Here is a 19385-nt window from a genome sequence, read left to right as displayed (position 1 = left end):
GGTAAAATTGAAGGCAAGAGAGGAATAGGACGCAAGAAAATGTCCTGGCTCCGAAACATAAGGCAATGGACAGGGATTACCGACATACAATCACTGATCCACATTGCAAGAAACCGAGAGTTAATGGAAAATGTGATCGCCAACATCCATTAGTGGATTTGCATTTGAAGAAGAAGAGAAGAGTTATTAAGCTTTGAAAATCACCATTTCTCGATTTTTTTGTTTTCAATCTTAGATTGCTTATAACTCTAAAACGATCAACTTTACAGAAAAATTATAAGAGACCTTTTTGCGCAGAATGATCCAAAAAACCTAAAAAAATTGTCCGGGCAAAAAATATTGATTTATGCAATTTGATTAAAAAAAATTGTTAAAAAAAATTGGACCACCTTTCACGTGGGCGACTTCTTGAACCTTATTCTGGGATGTCTCACGAATGCGATTGTGCAAAAAAATCTCATGGGAATATTTTCCCCAACGAACCCGCCGTTTTCGCCTTGTCTATTTTGGAAGGGGACTCGCAAGATATATGCAAGTCTACATTCTGCGGGTTTTCGACAATTTCATCTGCGTTATCCCTAGTCGTGTCTAGCATCTCCTGAAAGTGCTCTTTCCATCTCTCCACTCGGCCATTTGTTGTAGTATTCAATTCACCTGTCTTGGATCTTACAATGTTCGAACAGTTTGGCCCATTTTTTGTTAATCGTCTAGTAATTTGGTATAGCTCTCTAGTCCTGTTGTGTTGTGCAGCTGTTTCTGCTTGTTTTGCTAGTTCTTCAGTCCACCTTCTTTTATCTCTTCTTTTTCTTTACTTGCCTAAATTAATATCTTTATCATCTTACAATTAATCAAGCTGTTACTGGACACTAATACTATTATTTTTATTTTATTTTTAGGTAGCCATTATGGAGGCATGGATAGAGGAAGCAACTTTGGAGGAAATTACAGCAACTCTACTAATCGTGATGACTGGTGGGAGAAAGAATAAGTCACTTCAATAATTGATTAGAATAAAATTACTTAACACGTACCTACTACCACCAATTCGTACATCTAGTAATCCAATAACTTTCAATGTCCGTGTTTTTCTTCTACCCTTCCCGCACTCTCTCCGATAATATTTATTCTTTCCGAAGTTTTATTTATTATCAGAAATCAATTTCCTTGACGCTTCTAGTAATCCCAACAAACACACACACTACGTTTGCGTGAGTGATAATGTGTTTTTTTTTTAATTTCAAACAACTTTATGTCTCTTGTATAGGAAACTTAATGGAAATAATAGGGAAAGTATCGTTAAGAGTACGTGTATGTTTTTTTTTATTTTTTACGAGAAGTTTGTGATTCTAAGAAAAATAGTTTTAGCAGATAAGTTTGGTGTTTTCTTTTTATGAATCTCTATAAAATATATTTACATTTCTCCTAACGATAATAAAAAATATGTAGATGTTTCACCGATTTAAATATGTTCCAAATGAATTGTCACGGTAAGTAATTAAAAAATCGTTCTGTAGCTATTTAATTTCTGATATTTTCACTTGTCGACAGTCTTTATGGAAAATAAACACTCGCCTTTAACACGTTGACGGACAGAACGTATATAGACGTCTAATTTCCATTGATGTAATGTGACACAACGTCTATAGACGACATTTTTAAAATAACGAGTTGTGACAAATAATCGGTGTCAAAAAATGTCACTATACATCTACGATGCATATTAAATGTGACACGATGTCCATGGTCTTCATCCACATGTTTACAAAAAATGTTAAAAAACTCATTGGTTCCATAAACTATAAGCTCTAAAAGAATTTTCCTATTCTACTTTGCAAAATACACATAGTGTCACAACACTTGCTTATACATTTGACTCACTGTCTGTCAACGTGTTAAAAGATTATTTTAGTATTGAAAGTTTTTATTAAAATAAAAGACGTCAAGCATATGATTTTATTTGTTTGTGGTGTAAATATAATAACATTCAACATGCTACTCTACTAATAGACGGAGAGGCAGCGCTGAAAAATCTCTTTGCATTTACTAAAGCTAAATTTTTCACAGTTGATTACTGTGATTGTGTAAAGAAACAAACTACGGTCGGTCAAGCGAAACGTAGAACAGGAGTTACTGAAAGGGTATCAAAGTTGCTTCCCTACGAAGGTAATTAAATCCATTTACTAAGGCTGAAAATCAGTACACATATTCTAAATTGAATATAAATAAAAGTTATTATAGTCGGTCAGCTATATGACGGGACAGAGCCGGTCGGTCGGCCCCAATGAATATACAGGGTTATTTACTATATTTTGACCCCCCTCCAAACTGCTTTATTTACAGAATTAGAAAAAAATGTAAAATACAAAAGTTATTCGATTTTTTAATTATGATTTTTTGACATATATATCGTACTAGTGACGTCATCCATCTGGGCGTGATGACGTAATCGACTATTTTTTTTAATGAGAATAGCGGTCGTGTGCTAGCTCATTTGAAAGATTATTCAATTTTCTATACAGTACTGTAAACATTAGTATCATTATTTATACAGGATGTCCAAAAAATTTTTGAATTATTAATTAAACAATTAATTTAATAAAAAAAAATTTTGGACACCCTATATAATTAATCATGTTAATGTTTATATTACTGAATAGGGAATTGAATAACCTTTCAAATGAGCAAGCACACGAACCCTATTTCCATTTAAAAAAAATAGTCGATTACGTCATCACGCCCAAATGGATGATGTCACTAGTACGATATATATGTCAAAAAATCATAATTTAAAAATCGAATAACTTTTGTATTTTACATTTTTTTCTAATTCTGTAAATAAAGCAGTTCACAAGGGGATCAAAATATAGTGAAAAACCCTGTACATTCACTGGGGCCGACCGACCGGCTCTGTCTCGTCATACAGCTGACCGACTATAATAACTTTTATTTATATTTAATTTATAATGTGTGTACTGATTTTCAGCCTTTGTAAATGGATTTAATTACCTTTGTAGGAAAGCAACTTTTATACCCTCTCAGAAACCCCTGTTCTACGATTCGCTTGACCGACCGCAGTATGTTTCTCTACACAATCACAGTAATTAACTGAAAAATCTAGCTTTAGTAAATTCAAAGAGATTTTTCAGCGCTGCCTCTTGGACTATAACTTGTTCAACTGTTTTCACGAAATATTTTATAGTCACTGCAGTTGCGAAACGAGGAGATCTGAAAAATTTGTGTAATTTTTGTTTGAATTACTTCATTATCATCTTAGTAGATATTAGAAATATTGATCCATCCATGCTATGGCTCTACAGTCCAATAATTCGAGCCATGGCCTCCTTCAGCAAACTTTTCCATTCGTTATGGTCATTCTCCTCCACGATCGACTGCCAAGGAGATTTCCCGAGCCCTCATCCGCATCATCATCACATCGCTTTCTCGGTCTTCCAATAGACGTCTTCGTGTCTTCCCCTGCATTCTTGCATTCGACCATTTTTTGGAAACTTGTTTTCTACCACCCTAAATACATGCTGGTCCAATGAAGACGCTGTAGACGGACATACTAAGATAAAGGTGATTCTTTATAAATATTATTTCATAATTGTATCTGATTCGTCACCTGCTATTCTTATATATTGTCTAGTATTCGTTTCAGTAGCTTTATTTAAAAGATGTCGATGCGGTTTACAGATTTTTGAGTCAGTACCCAAGTTTCACATCCATAGCTCACAAAGCTAGTATATATGGTGTACAGAAAGGGGTACAGTACGTCTCCTTGCGACACTTCAGCCTCAATCAATCCGACTTCAGAAAGGATGTGTCCTATCTGAACCCTGACTTTCCTATTGGCTAGATACGACGAGAGAATACTTCATTGCCTTGCTATATCTAAGTTGACTCATTTTGTGAATAAGCCCTTCGTGCCACCCTTTATCAAATGTCTTACTGACGTCTAGGAATACAGAGTATTTACTTCATTCTACAGTGTATTTATTCTGGTTGAATCGTTCTTGGATGTATTTGGTCAACCTTAGCACTTGTAGCTCGCTGAATTGTGCTTCTGGTATCGTACCTATTGTTTCAGAGTCTTCTTTTATCTACCTAGCTACTATTATCATTTTTGCAACCTTGCTTATTGATAATAGTATCACAGCATAATAAACTAGACCAGCAAGGACACTCTCCTATGCCGCCTTTGAAGTTGAAAAGTACAGAGTCGCCATTTTTCGCGTAGTACAATTCAGGATTCAGTGGTGATGTGATGTGTTCGTTCATCAGTGTTGCCGATGTCACTATATGAAATTATATTAAGCCACTGCTAAAATGATCAGATTTTGCCAAAAATTATGTTAAAATTTTTGATGTCGGTAGTTTCTAAGGGTTATAAAAATATATTAAGAAAAAAGTTATTTTATTCAACTTAACTTGTTAATTCAATAATACTTGTAACAAAATTGTATGTAATATCATATATTATACTATAATAAAACTACATCTGGAACGCTTTCAAATAAAATTTCCTCATCCTCATCTTGTGAAAATAAAGACTTTATGTGATTAAAATAATTTAACATTTTTTGTCTTTTTGAAAGGAGTATTTAATTTAATATTTGCTCATAGATCGCATTTAAACGTCGCGTCGACAGACAACGATATCTAAGAAAACGTGATTTTTTTTATTTCTGCATTGCTGCAATTATTGACATAATTCCCACAGGCATACGTATAAAATTATGTTAGAAAATATTTATTATTAGAATGTCATAAAAGGTAAGTAAAATGATAATTATGTACAAATCGGCAACACTGTCGATTTTTTACACTGTCTGGTACTACGCATAAAATGGCCGACGATCTGCGCAGTAATAGTGCGCAAACTTTTCCCGCCTTGTTCTATTTTTTCCTGCTGTCCGAAGCATTATCGCCTGTGCTTCTTTCCATTTCTTAGGAAATCTTCTTAGTCTGAGCATCGCAGTTATGGTTTAAATTTTAAATGATGTATAAATGTAGACGATTGCTTTCTTGGGCAATTTTTGCAGTGTCCTGTTCGTTACCCCATAAGATCTTAGTGCTTTTTTTAAAGCGTTTCGATGTTTTCCCTTATATGAAGGTGTTACTAACTACCAAGTTGAAGTCACAATGTCAAAAACAAAAAAATATAAAAATAGGGTAAGTGCGGTTATGATTTTATAGCGAACATCAAAAACCACAAATTAGGTTAGAAAAAATTAAAGAAATAAAGTAAAAATAAAATAAAGTTTTCTTGACTTTAATTTTAATAATAACTTCGGAATGAAATATAGGAATTTCAATAAAAATTGATTTTTTAATTAATGTTTTCTCCTTAAAACCGTTGACAATAACAAAAATATTATTGCCCAAGTGGCGTAATCCAAATCTCGAGTAATTAAGGGGTGTAAACGCCTTTCTTTATATGTGTGTGTATATTCAATATTGTAGATCAGTGTATTTTTCTTCCTCATCCATTTCAAAATGTACTACTACTGCTAAAATTATTACCGACTCTTCACGGTTGTCTTTGTCACAAAAAGTTCTCGTCTTTTAAAACATTAGAAGTATGTATCAAAAATGTAATATAAATAACTCTTTAAATAATTGTCAACAACCGACAGAAAGGGTCTGGTCGACAGTTTTTAGTTCATACATATAAAAAATAATTTAAAAAAAATACAAAACTGAAAATTTACAAAATATATTTTTATGATTACGATATTTGAAAGAATATGTTGGGATCAATTCTTACGTAGTCTGTAAATAAAATGCTTTTTAGTGTTAAGAAAATTGTCAGCGATGCCCTTTCTATCGTGTGACTTTTTAAGCAAGTTTCGTAAACAAGGTTTATTCACATTATGTCGTTTTATACATATGTATACACATACGTGTACATATGTGTTTAGCTACACAATGAAAACTATCGAAAAGTGTTTATTTCTTAATAAAAATATCTGTTATATTCAAATGATTATAAGTTTGTCAGTCAATTATGTCAACACCTTGCTAGCTGAACGCGCAGACACTTTAAGTGCAGTTTTTTAATGTACAGTTGTCATAGTTTATACTTTTTATATACTAATAGAAACAAACAAAGATAAACATTTCGGCATTTGATGAAGCAATGGTAAACGGATGGATCTGTTTATTTGCCGAATGTAATCTGCATACTGAATTTTAGTCGGCTTCACTTTGGAATTGGTGTTTTGAGCATCAACACACACTGTTAATGTTGGCTTCACGAGGAGGTGATATCATATTTGATGTTTTATCAGCACTGCGATATCATAACTGCGATCAATATTAACACAAGCGCCCAAAACATTTACCAAATGCAAAATATACTACAAAACCCTGATAAAACCGGTCCTTATATATGGATCAGAGACATGGACACTGTCGAAAAGCGATGAGAACCTATTGACGTATGGCGCAGAAGATATACTTTTGAACAACGAACCCGACGTCATAACATCCATAAAGATCGGACGTCTGCGCTGGATGGGCCATGTTGAACAGATGTTGAGGACTGAAACACCAAAACATATAATGAGGCAGACACCAGTAGGGAGAAGGTCAAAGGGAAGACCCAAACTTAGATACATGGAACAAGATCTGAAAACACTTAAGATTACCAACTGGAAAAACAAAGCAAGGAACGGAAAAGAATGACGGAAAATCCTAGAACAAGCCAGGACCCAGAAAGGATTGTCGAGCTACTGATGATGATCGTGACCCAAAACATTTTCACATCTGTACAAAAAATACCTTAAGACATAACACTCTTCATCACATATTGGAAAAACCAAAAAGGGAAATACCTCATGATAGAAGACATCAGCAGTTTCACCTGTGACTTGCACTATAATATGAAAAATCCAAACGTCAAAAAAATTTAGAGCATCAATACGGTCGTCTCCCAGACTATAATACATAGTCATTCTTCTTCTTCTACGGCACTACAGCCCAAATTGAGCCTTGGCCTCCTTTATTTTTTGCCTCCACCCTTGCCTGTCTGTGGCTGCTCTTCTCCACACACGGACTCCTAAAAGGGCTTGTGCGTCGCTATTTACTCTGTCTTCCCAGCGCTTTCGTGTCTTCCCAACGGGTCTCTTTCCTTGCATTCTAGCATTCAGTGCTCGTTTTGGTAGCCTATCCTCTCCCATTCTTGTCACATGTCCGGCCCATTGCAATCTTTGTACAATACATAGTCATACAAGTATAAAATTTGCGAGATAAGAAAATATAGTAATAATATCGTTATTTTATTTAAAATTAACTATTCTAATTGAGAAATAAGCCACAATTTAACTTGAAAAAATAATTTTATTAACGTTTCAACTTCCTCTTCGGACGTCGTTGTCAAAATTCAAAATATTAAAACCTAACAAAAATGATATTAATTACATTAATTCGGCAAGAATATACCACAAAAGACTGACTATTACCATAATTTAAGACCAGGAAATATGACAACTTCTTTAGGTACCGTCTCCTGTAAGGTAGTGTTCAAGTATTAAGTAACACGATTTTTGAAGATTTTTAACCCCTCCCCCCCCCCTACGTAACGCACTCTTATGGGAGTTTAACTAATGCGTAACGCAATTTTTGAAGATTTTTAATCGTCCCCCTCCACCTGCGATACGTAATACTTGAACGGTCCCTAAGGAGGTTGGCAATCATCGCCGCTATTTTTACTTTTGAGATTGCAGCTCTAAACAAGTCGATGGAACTGCAATTATACCACTTTCTCAGATTGTTGAGCCAGGAGATGCGTCTTCCAATACTTCGTTTTCCCTGTATTTTTCCCTGCATTATGGTTTGTAGCAACACATATTTATCCCCTCTCATAGCGTGGCCGAGATATTGTAACTTTCTTATCTTAATCTTATTCATGATTTCCTTTTTCATCTTTCTGAGGACCTCAACATTTGTTATTCTGTCTACCCAACTTATTTTTAATATTCTTCGGTAGATCCACATCTCCAGTGACAACTGCCCAAGCCAAAAAAAGACCGGGAAACCCTAAATTATAAAAAGGCGCTTGTGAGCACGTAATTCTTTCAAGAATGGCGGCAGTTGAAACTCGACTGTTGTTTTTATTTTTATGAAAAGTGATATTAACATTTCCTTTGTATTAAATTATATTGCCTTAATGTAAAGGGGCAAGGTAGCAAAATGTATTGAATTTTAATTTTGACACAAAAAGCATACACTCGGTACTCAAACTATACAAAAATCAAGATTGTTACAAATCAAAAAGGTATGTTTCCCAGCTGGTTACAACAGTAAATAAAAAAGTAAAGATGCGAATTGACTGTATAGAGAAACCATGAAATTAAGGAAAATCAAGCAGGAGCGTTATTAAATACCTTAAATATTTGTGCAAAATATTTTGATTCACATGTAGTTGATCACAGCATTAAAAACTCTCGAAAGTTACCAACTGGATCGATGTGTCAGATTTATTGACTGATTATTTTAGTTTTTTATCTATATGCCGTCCCACCTTAACTTTACAGTTAATAGGGAACATACGCAATGCAGTCCTTATGAGAGTTTTTAGAGCGGTGATGCCGATTTTATCAAAAACAATTTGTAATCGAACATTATAGGTTTGGATCCCGCGTATGAAAAAAAAGTTGATTAATAGCAGGCTGAAAATTTGTTAATAGCTTAAGGGTGTCTATTCGGATAAACTTTGATATATGGGAACACTGGAACAGGGGCAGTTTTAATTGTGGAACAGGTTAAAAATTTGGAACGGTCAGACCACGAAAACGGCTCATTTATTTTGTCCGAAAGAATAGACTTAAACTCTCCGAACAGAGATTAAACTCTCATGCAAAAATCAGACTGCTATTTATCACCTGTCATAATTCCTGTCATTTGACATATTCTACATGTTCCACTCATTAAAACGCCCATTTGGTGATCAATAGCAGTCTGATTTTTGCATGAGAGTTTAATCTCTGTTCAGAGAGTTTAAGTCTGTTCTGTCGGACAAAATACATGTGCCGTTTTCGTGGTCTGACCGTTCCAAATTTTTAACCTGTTCCACAATTAAAACTTCCCCTGTTCCAGTGTTCCCATATATCAAAGTTTGTCCGACTAGACACCCTTAAGCTATTAACAAATTTTCAGCTTGCTATTAATCAACTTTTTTTTCATACGCGGGATCCAGACCTATTAGAGAGATTAAATTAGAACTGTTTTATAAAAACAATCTGCAATTTTAGGATTCGTATGCGTTTAAGTTTATTTGATATACTATAGTTATTACTCATATTAATCCTAAAATTGTAGATTGCCTTTCTAAAACAGTTTTAATTCAATCTCTCTAATGTTCGATTACAAATTCGTTTTGATAAAATCGGCATCACCGCGGTAAAAACTCTCATAACAACTGCATTGCCTATGTTCGCTATACTGTAAAGTCAAGGTGGGACTGACTAAAGTTATTTGCAAAATGCACCAGAAAAAAATATTTTAAATTCTCGCTTCAAGACCTCTCAGCGACAGACTGTGTAGTTGGTAACATATTCAATAAGTGAATATTCAATAATATTAAAAAATCATCAAGAGGATTACTGCTGCCTGCATAAGAAAGTTTAAAATCTTTGAAATGCCAACACCCAGCTAAAAATACAGTATGATTTTTGAAAATATGAGGAGTGAAAATTTTATGTGGACTGTGCACGAGATTTGGCTCAATTTTTACATAAAATGCTCAGAAGCTTTTATAACACTTTATTCCGCCTACAAACCTTTTCATTTTATTCCTTTGTAGTTTACTTATAACTTAACTTTGTCCCCATTTTAACCTTTATTTTAGAAACATATTTTTTGTAATTTTTGATCTTTTGCAACGACTCGGAAATTTGTCTCAATCAGAGTGGTCTTTAAAATATCAATCGGATAGCCCAATGGATTTGCGGCTACGTTCAACAAAATTGCGTTGAAAATACATATCGGACTACCATCCACTATGTATTTTCCAAGGTTTGACAAGATATAATTTAGTTTTGTAATTAATTCGATATGTTGAACTCCTGATCTTGTTTCGATTTGTTTTTGTTGTAGGTCTCCTAATTTTGGCCTTATTTGTTACACTCTTATATCTGGTAGGAGACACGAATTTCACTGAGATATTTCAATATAATGAAAAAACCTTGTTTATGACATTTGTCAATTGTAAACAGTCTTCAGACATGTCGAAAATTTGCGAGTAGAGGGCTCAAATGGCGTTGCAGTTACAGCTATTAGGGCGCTAAGAATTATATACGTTTGACTGTGATATTTACCGATCTAAGTAAATCGATAATTTTCGATTATATAGTTCGAAGCTGTAACGGATAAAAGAGAAATATGAGAGACGTAGATAAAAGTACAGTCACGTGACACTAACGCATACGCTTATGCGACGAATATATCTTAGCGTATTTTATTTATACTTAAAAAAAGAGAGTTAAGTTTTTTTTATATAAAAAAACAAAATAGTTTGTAAGGACGATAATTTAAATGTTAGAGTGGGCACGGTCTTCCTCTAGGGAGCTACTACTACCTTTACATGGTTTTTATACTGCGCATGCTCTTCTTTTTATACACAACGTAAGTTAATTTTTATAACCTAATACATAGGTTTTATATTTTTATAAATTTAAAATCCATTGCTAGATGCAAAACATGCTATCTACAGTTATTGACAAAATTAAATATTTTTGCTGCAAATATCACTCTATTATATTTTTGAGGCAACGTTTTTATAAGCAAGCAATTGCTAATTATAATATAAAATAAAAATTGCCAGCTAGAAAGAGTTCTTCTATTCTAGATTATTTTTTCTGGCGGAAGAATGCTTTGCTCTTTCTGATTTTTTGCATCACATTAATATGTCCGAAGTGGATAATCGATCTGGTAAACTGATTAATTATCTTCCATTTCTTGTGCTCTGATGTTTCACAATTCGTTATTTTGATATTTTTTGTAACTTTTTCTTTTGATGTGACTCTATTGTACTAATTGTAACCATTTTCTTGTTGTCCTTTTGACATTTACCAAACATCACTTAGCTGTTTCTTTATATAGTTCATTTGTTCTAATGTATTGGCCCACAATATTTTTTACTTCTAGTACCATTTCTCATTATCGAATCTGCTAACTTCCTAGTCCTAGGGATATAAATATGTAACAATAAGCTTCTTTTTGATTCCGGTACTTACTTTCCGTGCCCGGAATACCAACAACTTTAAATTCTGTACTTCCAATGGATGGCCACGTAGATGGCCCTATCATTTGCTAAAATTAAATCTTCTTACTGTGCAGGTGTCTCTCTCATCGCTGTGCGTGATAGTAGATAGTAGAGACTACTCTGAACAGCGCCACAGTCACTGGTATCATCTTTCTGGTATCCCCATTCTTTCAGGTTTCTAGTATCCCCATTCTTTCAGGTTACTAGCACAATGTGAAACGCCGATTCTTAGTATGTGTACGCTTTTCATGTTGTATATATGGCAAATTGTGTCCAGCAGCGATTACCTTTCATCCCTTCTGGGATGAAAGGTGGTTAAGTCTATGAACGCTACTCATGTTATTTCTTTTTGTTCATAAAGGGATTATGAGTTTAGTAGCACTTTCCAGATCTGGATTTGATTCCGGTGAGGGACAATTTTTCTGATACTTGGTCGTTAGACATTTGCACCAAATATTTCCTTTCATCGTCATCATCAGTGGCGTCAAAGCTCTTTATGAGCCAAAGTCTTCTCCAGAACAATCCATTCATGTAATCATGTGTCATGTGCCCTTGATGAAAGCCGACAATTTTCTTATAGTGAATTTAAGAATTTTTTCTGGGGAATATTCGCCCCATGTCATTAAGCATTTCTCATACAAAACATGTATATTGCTTTCTTCCTCCATCTTGCATTTTTATTTCCTTGAGACTCTTTTACTTCCGAAATAATTTAAAACTTAGCTATATATTAGAGATGATATTGCAACAAAATATTTCATTCCTAAGCACTTCCTGTAGCAAACATATCAACGCATGTTTTAGAAAGCTTTATCATCGCATTGGCCACTTGCCATAGTCACATCTGATCAAATTTTAACAAAAAAAAAGGTTTTGTTAAGTTTCGTTAGGTTTCTTTGCGGATCTGATTCCAAAAACATTGGTTTGGGGACAATATTTAGAATGTATTTGATGCGCATATTGAATCCCATTATCAGAAAAAATTGTAACTGCCTACCTATAACTTCTAACCTACCTATATTTAATCTAAAACAGTGGTTTTCAATGTTTTTGGGTCATGTACCACAAAATTCTTTTAAAATTATTCTTGGTACCACCTAACTGAACTACAAATATGCTGGATTTTGGCTGTGTTTTGTGTACCACTCCAAATAATGATATTATGTACCACCAGTGGTACATGTACCACAGATTGAGAACCCCTGATCTAAAACATAACAATAGCTCAATGTTTTAATCTTTGATCTAGAAATTGAAGGAATTTGGAGTCTGCATTTTCATGTTTGGAGTATATTATGAGATTATCGTTCACTTGTCCCATAACAGCAAACGACACAATTTCAATCTGTCAGCAATGCTACACAGCGAACGCTGAACAAGTAAATGCGCATGCGAATCTGCTCCTCGATCAAATCTATATGGTTCTTCGATGTGATCATACGTAATATAGAATTCAATGTTAGGTTTTGAACAAGTTCTTTCTTTTGTGTCTCGACAGTACTGGGTCTAATATCAGGAAATTAAACTTTATAATACAGGGTTACTCATTTTTGTAAACAGCTACGATCAATGTAGGTTTTTGATATTCGACTGAGTACAGTCCGTTTCTAACTACACTCTTCCCAGGTGTTTTTCCCGAATGCGCGATTTTACTACGGGCATTTTTGTATATTTCTTTTTTTGTATTATTTTTACTTTCTAGTTTTTTATTTATTTATTGGAGTGATAGATTCATATGATTGAATAGAGTAACAATTGAGTGAATGTATACATGAAATAAGTAAGTGTAAGTGTATGGTATACCAAATATGTCACGTCATACGTTAAGAACATTTAGATTTCCTTCATGTCATCTACCTGTGTCAGCAATAGATCAGGTTGGCAACTGGTTTGCTACTAAATTTAACCAAGTTACTCGATTCATTCATAAATTACCTGTGATACGGTTAGAAAAAATGTGTGCCTATTCTAACTGGATGTGAGCATAATCACATTCTTGAACATTTAAAAGTTATTTGATATAACGTAACGAGGAGCTGTGACTGCAACTTATTGATATACTGTTACCTGGAGGTTGTTATGATACAAACTTATCCAGCTAAGGGTATTTTTTATTGAAGTTTGTCTCATTTCTTCAGGTTGGTTTCGTTGATACAATGTGGAAATATATGATTTTAAGGGATGGCAAAATGCTCCATTATCCTTTATAAAATTGATAGAGCATTATAATTTTAATGCATTTACACAATTTGTTCTGTTAGAAATGCTGTTACAGCATTTATCAATTAATAAAATATTTAAAGTTCCATTGTTGTTTTATTTGTCATACCCAAGCTACTATTATAAATATATATGTTACGGTAAGTATGATTAATTGGAAATTATTAATAATTAACGGTTATTATTAGTACAAACCGAATAGCTAGGTAAAAGTAATAAATATGCCAGAATAATCACATCGACCGGTAATTATTAGTAATTCCTGGATTAGAACGGTAAATGTGATAAATTTTAATACCGTCAAGTGCGCAGAAGCTTGGGGAGTGTAGGGAGGTTTAGTAGTTACTGCGATATACCAAAGCTAAATACGGCGTATAGCGCATACCACAGTGTTAGTCAGTCAAACTAGTCGGCCACTGTGTAATACACTATTTAATGTATTAAATATATAAGGCTAAAGTAGGATTAAAAACATCCTTACCTCCTGGTGTTTTATCCGAAATTAGAAAAAGATTTAGAAGCGACAATAGCAGATCATTCTGATGATGGAGCAAAGCATCGTGGTGATATGCAACTCAACAGTACAACCGAGGATTCACAGTTAGCGAATATTGAAGATACAGGTAGCACTAACAGCCCAATGGAACATAATGCGTGTGCGATAATTGCTGTAAATGAGGAAGACAATGCCAGTATTGGCGTTAAAGCATATGAGGGAGACAAAGAAGATGGCACTGCAATTGACAAAACTTCAAAAGAAAATTCAGGAGACTCGGGATCTTGCTAAACAGTCATTTATAAAAGAATCTGACAGAATGTTAATGCATTCCAGTGATAGATTCCCTGTTGAAAAAGTAGGTCAAAGTGTTACGAGTGTGAATTCCAGAAGTTGATAGAGCTAAGGCCGATAGCCGACACATTATTGCCATTATTATTTCTGTTATACATGAAAAGCTATAACACTTATTTCAGTCATTGAAGCGCATGATACTCACATAAGTCTCATTGAATGCGTTCGCAAAGATTCGAATTTAGGCAGTCGAGGATGCCGCCACTGCAATTGTAGTGGCCAATGCAATTAAAAACGCAAAAAATTAAGCGTTCTTTGTAATTCTAAGTGCCACAAGAGCCTTTCCTATAAAAACAAGTAATTATAGTCTATTGTTTGTTTTTTAACCAAGAGGAGTGATTCAAATTTACCGCGCTGTATGTATTGCTTGTTTGTAATTGGTCCAACTGCAGGCAAGTTTACTCCACTGTTACAAAATTTTGACACTAATGACATTTATCAAATTTTGACACTAGTGACATTTCATAGGTTAATAAAGTTATATCGGCGATTTTTGTGTTTTCTGTGTTATTCCTTTAATTTTTAGATTGTTAGTCTGCTTTTATATAACAGGCAGTTGTTTTTGGAACTCTTTAGCGACGTATTAATTTAATATAATATTTATGGATTACCGTTGAAGGTTGAGGGTCGACTAGATCAACCAAAAAAGAAGATGTACTATCTGGTTATTATTCTAGTGTCTTTCTTGGGTGTGAATCTGTCTTTAGTTTACTCCTCCTCGTTAAAAAATAAACTATAGTAACTTAAAGCCTAATGCGTGTGTATGAGTTTGTTTTTACTTATAAGGTGTCTAGTTGAGTTTTGTTATTGATAAATTCTGTTTAAGTGTTAAATGCCTGGTTGCACCAACAAAACTTAAGTTCCAGCTTGGCCCAGCTCAGTTTATAAATAGCGCCGCTTTGAGTCTCACTTACGTTGCACCATAATTTTCTATTCTTATCTATGCAATCATCGTGACAATCCATTGTGGCAAGCTTAAAATTTATCTAAGAGTCAATGGTGCAACGTGTGTGTTTCGTAAGATCTTTTGGTGTAACCAGGCATAACTTTTATTATCAAATTTCATAAATAAGCAATAGTGAAGCCCAAAATGCGTTTTTATTACATTTAACCAGAATTGTTAGGAAAGTATTAATAATAGCCGGTAAATCTAATTATAAAGGCATTATTAATCACATTGGCCAACTGCTACGGTTACTATTAATCTTTATCGGTAATTATTAATACAGACCGGATTTATCACATCAACCGTAACATATTGATGTGATCTTGATTATTGATATGAGATAATATTCTTATATGTCATTTAATTTAATCAATGCATTAATAATAATCTAATTAATTTACCAGATCACATATCAATATGTTTTCAATCTCAGGGCTTTTTATAAAATTAATTACTTACTTACGTGGCTTCTAAGTATTTCTCAATGGTTCCTAATCGGGATAGGAAAGAAAAGAGTAAAATAATACACACATATGGGTTACAATTGTAATCAAATTATTGTTTATTTTATTTAAATGGCAATCACTGCTTAATATTTGCTATATCTTATTATTCTTAAACATAACATTTACACATGGGAATCTTATTTCCTTTTGGTTTCCAATTGAAAGTTTTTATTAACATTTAACTATTATGATTTATTAGCAACAATTCTATTTAAGTTTGATGAAGCTTTTCTGATATTATTGATTATGTTTCTTCAATTTTAAATGTGGTATTTAATACGAAAAACCCATACATTCATGTCCAAACAAATGAGACTGACCTTTTTCTGGTGAACTGAGAATGTCTTCACACAAGACCCGTTTCCTGCTATCCTTGGCTGCGATCAAAACCTCGTCCTGGCTTCCAGTAATGTTCTCCTTTGAAACTAGCTCGTATAGCTCTCGTTTCCTGCTTCTGTCGTGATGCTGTGTTCTACCTTTTTCGAAACTGCAATCAGCTACCGGGAACTCTTGGCTCAAGGAGGTTCTTTTACTCTCAACCTGGCCTACCTCTCGTTCCACGATAGATACTCCACACTCACGGAACTACACCGGCTTTCTCACTCTCCGTACACTACCGTCTACTACTGGACTTCACTTCTCGACAGCTCAAAACATTCTGATCTCTATTTGTCATTCATTCCCCTACTTTCTAAATATCCCTTCCAGATTCACAATTCAAACTTCCACCACCAACTCTCATTCGCAGTATTCCTCAAAACCAATTTTTAATCTTTCTAAATATGCTTAATGGATTTCAAAAGAAAAATAGTTAATTCCCATTCTAAAATTACTTTCTACTATTTACAAAATTTAATGATGTATTATCTACTTCAACTGAGTCTTATTTAGCATAAGCTAATGATCGAACCTTCCGCGAACAACGATAATGACCTATTATCGATTTCACTTGAGTTTTATTTAGCATAGGCTAATGATCGAACCTTCCGCGAACAACGATAATGGTACGCGACATTCACTTTGTTTGTTCTAAACGCATTGTCCCGAGTTTCGTTTAATCACTTCTTAAAATTAAATATAACAATTTGTTGTATACAGGTTGTTCTAAATTTATATGCCCGTGGTTGAGAAAATTGAAAATATTTTATATTAAATTGAATTCTGTTTATAATTATCAAAATTTAATTTTCATATCAAATAGAAATATAACAATATATATTTCAATCAGGATGACACTAGAGGAGCATATAAATTCTTGAAATAACTGGATTTTTGGATTCCATTCCATATTCCTGGATAGATTCCATAAACTAATAACAGACGTGTTGAACATAAAAGAAATTCCAGGAGACTGGAAAAGACAATTTATGCCCAAATCCACAAGAAGGGAGACACTCAGCTACAAAAACTATGGAGGCATATTCTTACTCTAGTTATAGTCAAGTGAGTTATAAGGTGTTTATGTATCATAAACCGGAGATTAAGTCACTTCACAGAACAAATCATAGGAGAATACCGAATACCAGGCCGGATTCAGACCCAAGAACGGTCTGCTATTGACCAGCTATTCAACGTAAAATATTAGCTAAAGCCTGAGAGCACGACATAGATATCTACCAAATATTTGTAGATTTTCAACAAGCCTATGATAGCATAGAGTTAAAATATTTTTGATTATGCAAGAATTTGGTATATTGTCCTTTTCATGATCATTTTTCAGTGCGTAACAAATGATAGGAAAAAGGGTAAGTCCGTGATAATACACATTTATGACATTAACATGACATTATTCTAAGATGACATTTTAGTTAAACCTGACAGTTGTAACATTTTATTTTCAATTTGGAATAAAAACAAATCAGATGTGTTTCTTGCATTTATAAAATGGTATTTTCTTTGATTTGTATAGTCTTATAAATTATACAGATTATATTTGTAATATTATTATCTAATTAAAAAAAAATTATTTTTTATTATGGCGCCATCTATCGACAACTAGAATAACTAGAAGAAATGTTATAAAAATGTCACCGACGAAATGTAATCACCGACGTGCCTTTTTTTCTGTCACACACAATTTAATGCGTTAGAAAGAAATCGAAAAACTGTGTCGCACTGAAAGATGATCATGAGAAACACTTTACCAAGGAAATTGGTAAGGTCAGTTCATGACACAAGTGCAAGTACAAGTTCAAAATCAATTGACAGATCCCTTCCAGATACCTAAAGGGCTAAAATAGGGAGGTGGGTTGGCACCGACTCTGTCTAAGGGCATAGGCGCAAAATGTCGCCTTTCAAAATGTTAAATTTGTTTTAAATGTATTCTTTTTTTTCGAATCCTGAGAAAACTAATGAATATTTTTAAAAAATTTAAACGCAGAATGAAAGATTACATTATTACTGAGGGCCGAAAGTCCCTGAAAACTTCTATAATGTGGCACTCGGTGATAACGTAATCTTTCATTCTGCGTTTAAATTTTTCAAAAATACTTATTAGTTTTCTCAGGACTCGAAAAAAAATTAATACATTTAAAACACATTGAAAATTTTGACAGGCGATATTTTGCACTTTCCCCGTAATATAATGTACGGAATAAGTCATAAGAAAAATCTCCGTAAACCCAAAAATTTATTGTTAAATAGGTCTAAGCAGATTATAATGAACGGAAATGATGTAAACGCAAGAGACATCATAGAACTTCATAGAGTTTAAAGAAATTTAGAAAGAGATAGGGCTAGTCGTCACCTAGATAAAACTGAAGCCCGAAGAAGCAAGGAAATAACGAAATTTGGCATTAGACGACGCTAATATTGAAGTAGTAAAACAGCTCACTGGGTGTGCAAATAACTAAGGACGGCAGCGAGGAGGAAGAAATGCGGAAACGGATAATGCTTGCTAACAAAGCATACTTCTCTATGTCGCAGGTATTTGGATCCAAAGACATCCATAGGGGAAGTAAATTTTAAAATATATAAAATCATACACGACCAATAGTAACATATGGCGTAGAAACATTGATCATGACAGATAAGACAATAAACTTTATTAATACTTTTGAAAGAAAGATATTAAGGAGGATATTGGGACCCATTTGCGACAAGGGTATATGTAGAAATAAGGTTCAACCACGAGTTATACCATTATTACAAAGAACCCTCTATAGAAAATTATGCGAAAATATCCCACGAGGATAGAAACTATTTTCACTTATAATTTTTAATAAATGAAAAATTTCCTACTCTGATGAGACTAGAACTCACGGCCCCTGAATCAAAAGGTAGGCTCTCTTCATCACTGAGCCACAGAGGGGGTAACTGGAAAAATTAATTATTTTTTATATTGATTAATAGTATGTGTAGATGCAGACGCACCTCCCTGGAAATGATCCTGGCGGCGCATATGGATTGATACGATATAGAAACAAGGGAGCAAAACAGAGGCAAAAGGGATAAATAGCCGAATTAAAAAAATGGATTGTTGTAGGGTTCAAAATCCCAACAAAGAAACAAGAATACCAAAATGCTATCCAAATAAAACTTAACGGAATCAGAGAGGAGGAATGCCCTGCACTCTTGCATTCAACAATTTTTTTAAGC

At 33.8% G+C, this 19385-nt stretch overlaps 1 protein-coding gene across 1 annotated transcript in view; it reads left to right on the top strand.

Annotated features, from left to right (window-relative positions):
• LOC126890515 (ATP-dependent RNA helicase DDX3X-like) overlaps positions 1-13572 on the top strand; it is a 117553-nt gene extending 103981 nt beyond the window's left edge. The window contains exon 8 of the mRNA XM_050659512.1: positions 897-13572. Within this exon, the coding sequence (XP_050515469.1) occupies positions 897-988 (92 nt within the window). The 3' untranslated portion in view covers positions 989-13572. The remainder of the gene's footprint in view (positions 1-896) is intronic.
• The last annotated feature ends 5813 nt before the right edge of the window (positions 13573-19385 follow it).

The sequence above is a fragment of the Diabrotica virgifera genome, chromosome 8, assembly GCF_917563875.1.
Source record: "Diabrotica virgifera virgifera chromosome 8, PGI_DIABVI_V3a".
Taxonomy (NCBI): Eukaryota; Metazoa; Arthropoda; class Insecta; order Coleoptera; family Chrysomelidae; genus Diabrotica; species Diabrotica virgifera.
Note: the sequence above shows the minus strand (reverse complement) of the source record. Positions and strands in the feature narration are given on the sequence as shown.